The sequence below is a fragment of the Egretta garzetta genome, unplaced genomic scaffold (genome assembly GCF_000687185.1).
Source record: "Egretta garzetta isolate BGI_Z169 unplaced genomic scaffold, ASM68718v1 scaffold211, whole genome shotgun sequence".
NCBI lineage: Eukaryota > Metazoa > Chordata > Aves > Pelecaniformes > Ardeidae > Egretta > Egretta garzetta.
The window spans coordinates 764,199-773,874 of NW_009258673.1; the positions used below are offsets into that span (position 1 = coordinate 764,199).

Genomic DNA, 9,676 nt, shown 5'->3' on the forward strand with positions numbered 1-9,676 from the left:
TTGGTTTTAGTTCTTCTTTAATTCCTTTACCAGTGTGATTGATTTTGGCTGTTTTCTCATTCTTTGCTCTACATTCTAGAGGGGAATCCATGTGCAAGTGCTTTGTTGCACCTTTGAACCGAGGGTCCCCAAGTTCTCCGTCCATGCCTGTCCTCCCTGGCACAGCTGAATTCTCTCTAGGAGCTCTTCCAGCACCTTCCTCCCCGCTGACCAGCGGGCAGCAGCTTCCCTTGCGCTGTGAGCATGGTCAGCGCTCTAGACCCTGGAAGAGGACTTTGATTCCTCCATTCTGGTGATGACAGGGGCCATGATTCTGGGTCTGTTGGTGAAGTATGTGCCCACCTTGTCTTTGGCCCCTGTTAAAGCTGGGTGTTGGGGCTGCCTGACAGAGGTTACTCCTAGGAGATTTCTGAGCGCAGGAGCCTTTTCTGGCAAATGTTGTGAGAACTGAACAGGCAGTAGTAACACTGGACTCAAGTATTTGTTGTATGAAGTGTAAGAATTTGCCAGAGGAAGTACCTTTCCAGCTTTTAACTGTAGTGTTGCTTTGTAATTATTCATTTGGCTGGAAAATTCCAGTCTTCTGAAGGCTAACCCAGATGCAACTTTGCCAGGAATTGCATTACTTGGAAAATAATAAAACTCCTATGAATATACAGTCTCCAGGTGAAATTGAACGCTGAGCGTATTGTTGGAAGCAGTCTGAGTCTTATTAAATATGTATTCCAGTGTTACAGTTGCACTTCTTTGCAGAATGCTTATATGGTTGTGAGTGGCAAGGACTTCTCTTCATACGGTGGTGAAGAACGAAGAAACCAGTTCTGTACAGCGCACAAGCAGTTAGGATTTAAAACAGTAAATACCTGCACAAGTAGGAGGTCAGTCATACTTTGCAGATTTCTCTACCCTGTGCTACAATTCCTCATGAATTGTATTTCTTATCTGTTCCCCTCACTTTGTTGATACTTTTAACATGAGGAAAAACTATTTTGATATTTCTCTGTCAGTTATTTTGACATTAATCAACATTGCAGATCTTGTTTTGTTTGGCGTCTGGGTACATCATAAAAAGAGTTGCTGAAAGAGTTCAATTATAATATCAGCATCTCTGCCAAATGTATTGAGCTGTTCTGAAAAGCGGCTTGTCTTTTCTGACCCAGATACACAGTTTCCAACTGTGGGAGATGCTGCCAGAAAGACTCTTGGCAGAAGGCCAGCAATAAAATTATACTGCAGAAAAACGCAACATATTTTCAGCAGCACTTTATATGGTGTGACGAAAAATTACCTGTCTCCTGAATGCAAAGCAGAAGTTAAAATAAACTTGCAATTTAAAGTTGCAGGCCTCTTATTCTGACTTTTAAAAGCAACAGAAAAGGATATAAATTCCAGCTCTTTTTCTATTACTGTGTCTGATGCACCTCAGGCTGTGTTAGATACTCGCTGGTTTGTTATTAGCAACCTTGGTTGTCCTTGCTGCTCTTTAACTTTGGGTGATCTTAGGGTGGTGTGTACTGTGGGCTGTAGTTCTCATGGGCAGATACTGGTCTACAGGTAGATTAGGAGGGTGGAGGGTGTTTTTAACGCTTCAGCTGAATATTGTTGGCATGTGCCTTCTTGATGTAGCATTTAAAACTAATTTTCATGGTATTCTACTTGGCCTGGCCAGGTGCCTGAACAACAGCTCATTGAAGTGAGGGTTTGGAGGGCTGGAGCCCAGTGACCCTGCTTTCCCCTTCTCTGTTGCACCAGCAACACCTCTGTACGAGGTACCACCGCTGCGAGGGGATACCAGGATGCCAAACGTAGTTCATGTCTCCTTTCTAGAAGCTTATCACTCCCTGATTCTGATGTTACATTTCAGTCCCCACAGAGTGCAAGTACCTGTTTCTCCTGCTTTTTCACTTTTCTGCTCACAAGCACTCAAATATTCATTACTTCTGGCTCTTTAAATGTCTGTCTCCTGGGAACACAACTGCCAGATGCAGGAATATGTCCTACTACAAAGGCCTCATCTGAAATTCTTTTCCTTGTTTGTCTTGCGCCAAAGCATAAACTTCCTCTGTGAAGGATGGGATGTTTAATGGAAACATTGTGAGACTGTCGTGGTGTTTTAATAACATTTCTAATGTGTCAAATCCCCAGTGATTTTAAACCGCATCGCAGTCTCTACTCAGCTCCTCTGTGGTCTGGTTTGGAGACAGTATTTAGTCTTGTTTTACACTTCAGGGCCACATGATGCAGAGGTAGAGTGACTTTGTCAAGGTCACCAAGGTCCTGGTGGTGTTAGTAGCTTTTCCTAGAAATTTTCTTGCAAGTGTGGGTGGCAGCCCCTGGCTAAGACAACCATCCATTTCAATACTGTGCTTTTTAGTCTGGGCATCAGCTGTTACTTCCCTGAGAATGCAGGGACAAATATCCTGCTATAGCCTGGTAGTGAAATGAGGCTGTTGGATTTATGGAATTGCTGCTCACTTCACATAATGCTTTCTGATGTGTTTGGTGCTGAGCTGTGTTCTGCTGCCTTAGTCCATATGGTTGGAGCAGATTTGATTTTAGTTTTCCTTAATTTAATTCTGCATGCTGTCAAATATACTTTGTTCTGTATATTGTGTCTGCACTTTTATAGTAAACTCCCTCCTGTTTAGTGCTTGTATTGAAAATTTTCTCTCAAAGTCTGAACTATATTAGGTTTTCACTCCCGTGCGCGTTTCTGTGAAATATTCTTAGGATAAACGTTAATGACTTGAAAGACATCGTATATCAGCTTCAACTCAACTGTCAGGATGTTGTTTTCCAGCTTTCTGAGTTTTATAATAAAGAACCCCTTGTAATTCAGCTGTATATGCCCTGACCTCAGCCATTCACTGCTGAGAAAAAGGGCAGGTAGACTCATAAATAGCTTTATCCAACAACTTTTACTTGTCACTGAAACTTGAACTTGTCTTGAAAACAAGATGGTTACTACCCACTTAAGGCAGGGTATTGAGTTGGTGGCTTTGCTTCATCTGTCCAGTAGAAGATAGCTGCAAAACATTTCTTTTCGGGCTGTTTCAGATCTTCAAAGAACACTGAAAAGCACTCGGTGCATGCAGAATTGTGCCCTGAGGTATGGCTGTTCCCAGAGCTTGTGAGGTAGTTTGGGGACTTGCCCTCTAGACAGGAGTCTGCTCAGCAATTTACTGAAGCACCAGAACTTGCTCAGCCAGCTCTCTCTGTCCATCTGCTTTCAGTACACTGCACGAGCTGATAAGCAACAGCTTGCAGCAGTCTTCGGAGGGAGGCCAGGCTGGAGTGTTGCTTGGAGTCTAGAGACATTGTACTGGGCATATGCTGAAGTCAGCAACACATTCCAGTGCCCTTCTCTCTGCCTGGAATTGCCAAGTTACAGTTACCAGAGAAGATGGCAAACTCAAAATGTGAAATGTAGGAGTCACAGGGAAGAAGAGTATGTGAAGATAGCTGGAATTTGGTTTGAAGAGAGAACTCATTTGAAATACATAGATGATCTGGAAACGTGGCTCATAAAAGTCTCTCTAGCTTGCCATCTGCTGACTTAAAAAGCATATTATTATTATAGAAAAGCAAACCAAAAAGACCTCGTAAAGTGTCTGGTTGCTTCTGGAGATGGTGAAAGGTTAGTAAGCGTGGAAGAGCTTATGACTAGCTCGTAGAATAAATAGTGCCAAAGCAGTAATCTTTGCTTATTTTTCCTCCCAGCTGCCCCTGCGTGGCTTTCAGGATCTCTAAAGAGAAGAATCTGGTCCTATGAAAGAACATCGCCTTCCTTGATCGCTTCTGGGAAGCAATTTGGTAGAGTGTTAATATCCCTTGGTAGGGTCTATAGCCTTTGCGATAAGAAGTGTCCTTCAGGGTTTTCATTAGCTTGCTTTTCCTGACTATTTTTAGTATGACTGCATTTAACTCTCTTGGGCTTTCTTCCTTGGCAGTCTTTAGGTGCAGGAGCAGTATTCTTGTGGAGCTGCTTTTTGTTTTACCCAATTCTACATCCTAAATTCAGTGGTGTGAGATACAAACAAGCAAGTATTAAGCACTTGCTGCCAAAGCTATTGGTCCTATAAACGTGCTTTGTTTCTTCTTAACTACAAAAAGAGCGAAGCCTTTCCCTTGGCACGTTCAAAACTCTATGGGATGCAACGTTTTAATTATTCCCTGTCACACCCCTGAGGTTTAAGCATCTACAAGGCTTTCAAGTCATCTCGCCTATCCCTCTGCTGTTGCCAAACACGCTTTTAATCTCTAACAATGTCAGGATTCTCTGACAGACAATATGCAACATATTGCTAGAGAAGGAGGATCGACATATAGGAGAAAAGGAAAACATTTGAGTGTGTGTCAGTCTGCAGAAATTTACTGACTGGGTTTCCAATTGCTTCAAAACGTTGCTGAGAAGCTGATGCAACAGTATGTGTGGTGAAAGGAAAACAGGAATTTTCTGCAAGGACTGGTGTGTCTCGCTACGCAATGAGCTTATGCTTTCCTCTCTCGCGTGTTACCTGCTCGTTACTCTGCTCTTCTCTTGCCTTACAGAGCATTTATTTGCAGTTCCTTATGCTGCCAGGGCTGGTGTTTTGTTTCCTAGCTTAGTGCAAGAGGGCTGCTCTTGCGGGATCTTCTAAATGTTGTGTGCTGTGGAAAGCAGAGCAGGGGCAGGAAAGGTGGTGTGGATGATTTCAGCTGAGCATTCTCACAAGTCTTACATCTTTGGTTTGTTATAATGCGCTTGTTTGGTTGGTTTTTGTTTTTGTTTTTTAAATAACAACTTACAATTATTGCCACCTGAAATCTTAGTTCTTGTACAGCATCTGACACGTTCAGGATCGAGGGCTGCACTGGGGATTTCAACAGATAATTACTTTTTGATAATTAAATATAGTGTATTTGATTCTAATGCGCATGCGACACAGAAATAGAGACCTCTTGCGCTGTTTTTGTATGGAGCATGTTTGAGATGTTGGATTTCCCGTCTTCCTCATATCAGAAACTTAGATTGCCAGGTGGCTGACAAACCACACGGAGATAAGCTCTAACTGGCACGGGAAAGTCGTTACATACGTGTGGGCACATCAGACAAAGTTGCTTTCCACAGTGACATCTGCTTGTTGTTCAGGAATAAATGGTTCAGTGACTGCCTCCCCATCCTGAAGCCTGCTTGCTTTAATCAGTGGTTTGACTTAGTGTGCTGCATTTGAACACTCACTGGAATTAACATGCCATTTCTTCTCGTTTCAAGTTGTTTCTCTCTTTTTGCAGGTGAATTACAGAAAGTGACTCCCAGAGCATCTTGGCTGTATGAACTCTTGAGCTGTCAAGGGACTGAGAGGCTTATGAAGAGGTTCTGTCAGGCAAAACAGTGCTTAGCAAAGACACCAAGGAGGAGGGAAAAGGAGAAAGGGAGGGAGAGAGAGCTGAAACACTAACAAACCATGGTAGGTATTTGTCATCTTTCATAGAGTTGCATTAAAAATATCCTCTGCCGACTGTCTTGCATGGGGCCTGATACAACCAAAGTAAGGGGATTTTCTGACCTTGCACTAAATTAGAGATGGTGCTGCATGCTTTGAGCAAAGCAAATGAGGTTTGATATATTGTCAGCCTCTTAAAACCAGAGAGTTGTCTTGTGAGCCTGCATTACATGAATTATTAAATATGAACGATGGGGATGCTCATAAGGTATTCTAATAAAACTGGCATTAGGAAGCTGCAGCAAACAGCATGGGTGACCTTGAACTTGCAGGTTGCATAACCAAATGCTGATCCTCCTTCCACCTCTTCCTTACAGAAGCAAGTGTTGATTATTCATATTTGTGTGCGTGTGATTGAATGTGGTTCTGTGCACACTTTGTTAATAGTGTAGATGAAATGTGTGCAGCCAAATATACTTGGTGTACATTGTTTAAGTGAGGAGTTACTTCTCATCTCCCTGGTATTGGTTGCAAATTGGGAATGCTTGAGATGTTGAATTTGTAAAGCTGTGCAAGTATGAAGTATTGTGACGGTAAGGTTCTGAAGATGTGTCCACAAAAAGGCAATAAACCTGCCCAGTTCCTGAGGAATATCTGTGGGGAGCAGTTTAGGCATATTTGTATATTTTTAAGTTGTCTAATGTTATTACTCGGAGAATGGAAAGGAGAATAAATGCAATAAATTTTACATACAATTCTTTAACACCTGTGTAGCTGATGCTTCTGATAGGCTGTGTGTTTATGTTTATATTTAAAAAGACCTAAGATGAAACTTTTATCTGCTACAGAGCACAAAGGGAGGAAGAACACTTGACAAAGCAAAGTTGTCAATATATTGTATTTGAAATAGTGTCCCATTTTGCTATTTTTGGCCTAAATTGTAGTGAAGAATTGATCTTGTCAGTCCCTCTTCATTAGAAAAGAAAACAAATGTATTCTAATTTAGGAGTTACTCATTTGTTCCTGTTTGACTTTGTCCTAATTGGTATTTCATGAGATAAGAGATGGTGGGGGTGAATTAATAAATCCAGCTTGGCAGTTTTCACTGCTGAACTGCAGCTTCCTTCTGTATCCATGTTGCGAATAAGCCACAAGAGGGACCTCCTGGAAGCATTTTGCAGCCTATGAAAGTACTGGGGATAATACCAGACCCCGACCGATGGGTTTCTTTGACTTCCTGAATTGTCCATCTGGGTAGGAGCCCAAAAGTTAGGAAAGGAATGATGTCACATCTTCCTTAACAAGGATTGGATCCAGAGGCCTCTGAGATCCTTTGAAAGCCCTTTTTGCCCCTAAGAGTGTGTACTGTTACAGACCCATGGAGTAGGGGTGCAAATGAAGCCTACTTAAGGTATTTAATGTGTAGGAGGAACAGAAAAGTTTGGTTGGTGATTTCAAGTTCTGGGAGGCTTTTAGCAGTGATTGACGTGTCTGTAGAGAGCAAGCCGTACAGCTGCTCTTGCCAGAGGCCAGTGCTGTGCCCACAGCTGATTAAATAAGTCTCACCTGGATCACGTGTGACAAGCCATAGCTTCCTAGCACAAGTTACCCAACCACTTAGGTTTACCTTCCTCAACAGTGTCACTCAGGACTTAGAGTTTCACTGCAAACTCTTTTAATCAGCACTCTAATCTCTTCCTATTCTTTCACTTTTTTAATAAATTATTTTGGCCTTTTCTGACCAGCTTATCTCTATCCTCATCTTCATTCATGTCTTTGTAAATCCCTGTGCAGTTTGCTAAGCCTCTCATGGCAATATGTATTGCCTATGACTTCATTTGCAGCAGTAACAAAACCATAAGGGAATGGGTATTTAATTGTCTTGTTCTAAGGTGTGTTGCCCTTGTCCCTAGAGTAACTGAGGAGAGACGGCTGCACCCGGCACTCTGGAATGTGCGAAGTCGTATTTGGACAGTGTAAATGCCTTTTACAAAATAGGAATCTTCTCTGCGTTCTCCTTGTCTGCCCTCCTTTCCACGTGCTTTACTCAGTCTGCTCTCACCCTGGAATGCTTATGTTCTAAATTTCCCTACCATGAAATGAGGTTACTTTTTGGGGTGAGGACCCTGGCTTTTCTCTCTGCTCTGAGCTATCCAGCTGCTGAAGGTTGACACAAGCCAACCAAGATCGCTGAAATTCAGGAACTCCCCAATTCCTGCCAGTATTCCAGGGTAGGGAAGCCCCTCTTTCATTCAGTACTACTGCTCACAGCTTCTTACCTCCATGAGATGTAGGTCTTTCAGTCAAGATCAGGGCCTAAGTGATTTCTCACTGACTTTGATAGCTTGATCTAAATAAACAAGCTAGTCAAAGGATGAGGGAAATCAGAGATGCTTAATAGTGAAATGAGTTGCCCATGATCCTGGATTGTCTGTTGCAAAGCTGGGAATGAAACTCAGGGCTTTTTGGTCCCCTGCTCCAGCACTCTAACCTCATTCTTAGCCAGCCAGACCATGGCCTCTTCTCAAAGAGAAGCCTGGGGGGGGGGGGGGGGCGGGGGGAGGGGCCCCAGCCTCTGTCCCCGGGGGGGGGAGGGCAGGGAGAAGTGAGAAAACCAACAAAAATGAGAAAAAAGAAAAGGGGGGGAGGGGTATGAAAGGACAAGATCTAGAGAATAAACTCCGTTTCTAACCATGGCAAATGGAGAAATGCATACTACAGGTCTTCATGCTATTGTGTATCCACCATAGCTATATATGAGCACAGAGATTTGACTAGTCCTAGACCCAAGTTCTCCCTTTTTCTGGTTTGTGACTGGTGCACACAGTGTCACAGCTTCCACTTAGGATGGACCCTACCACACAAAAAAATAAAATTCAGCTTGCTTAATTTTTAGATGTCTGTATCAGCTGACCTGATATGGGGGTCTGACTTCTGCAGTCACATGTGGGTGGGTGGGGAACTGTACCTCTGAAGCACAATTTATCTCATCATAAAGTAGACATAAACATGAACTCTGCTCCAGATGTGCCTGGTAGACATAAACATGATCTGCACTCCACATGTGCCAATTGCTCCTAGTAGCCAATAAAAGGATTCTAAGAGTTGAATTTAGGTATCAAATATTAGGTGCCATAAAACCCACCCAAGGTCTTACATTTTACCAGTTAATGCTGATTTTGCACTGGTCTTTGCTTGCTTTCTTTTTTCTTTTATAATTTTTTAAATAAAGAAATCAATCCTGCATGATTATAAGCAGTGGACATCATAAAACACCTTCCTACGTCTGTCAGGGAGGATTCCCATTCAGGCAATGTCCTTCTACTGATAATCCAATAATTTTGTTCTTTTTTTTTCCCCCCTGTTTCCCACCTTGTAACAGAGATCTATCCGATCTTTTGCTAATGATGACCGCCATGTTATGGTGAAACATTCAACCATTTATCCATCTCCAGAGGAACTTGAAGCTGTCCAGAACATGGTATCAACAGTAGAATGTGCCCTTAAACATGTCTCTGACTGGATGGATGAAAAGAACAAGTCTACGAAATGTGAGGGTGATGTGGAAGCAAAGGAGGAGGCTGCAGAAAGCAATGCCAAGTGAGTGAGTTGAGCCTCATAATGTGTTACTGTACTGCTCTGAATGGGCGCCTTTCCTTCGAAATAAGAGTCGTAGTGTTACTTGGGTCTGTTTTATACGAATGTTCGTCGGAGGAAGGGGGTATATTTGGACTTTCTGAGGTGGGAGCACGTAGGGTGAGTGCAGGGAATAGTAATAAGCCCAATGTGGGCAGCAGTTGCTCTCTATTTCATTGTTTATTTTACTGTGATGTTGTGGGTTGCATTTAACAGACAGACTTTTCAGCAATTGTAAGTGAATTTATGTCCCCATAACACATGAACGCAAACCCACAGCCATGTAGCTGCAGGGCTCCTTTAGTTTAAGACACACAAAAAAGATTTTTATGAACTTTCATTGTTTATCCAGCAAACTAACTTTTCTAAGGATCTATTACCGTCTGTTATTGTCATGGTTTAACCCCAGCCGGCAGCTCAGCCCCACGCAGCCGCTCGCTGCTTCCCCCCTGCTGGGATGGGGGAGAGAATTGGAAGAGTAAAAGTGAGAAAACCCGTGGGTTGAGATAAAGACGGTTTAACAGGTAGAGCAAAAGCCATGCGCACAAGCCAAGCAAACCAAGGAATTCCTTCCCTGCTTCCCCCCGGCAGGCGGGTGGTCGGCCATCCCCAAG

At 42.9% G+C, this 9,676-nt stretch overlaps 1 protein-coding gene across 1 annotated transcript in view; it reads left to right on the plus strand.

The window, feature by feature from the left end:
- Window positions 1-5,300: 5,300 nt before the first annotated feature.
- The window catches only part of LOC104135201 (spermatid perinuclear RNA binding protein), a 32,071-nt gene continuing 27,695 nt past the window's right edge, over window positions 5,301-9,676 (plus strand). The window contains exons 1-2 of the mRNA XM_009648823.2: window positions 5,301-5,450; window positions 8,809-9,026. Coding sequence (XP_009647118.1) covers window positions 5,448-5,450; window positions 8,809-9,026 — 221 coding nt within the window. The 5' untranslated portion in view covers window positions 5,301-5,447. The remainder of the gene's footprint in view (window positions 5,451-8,808; window positions 9,027-9,676) is intronic.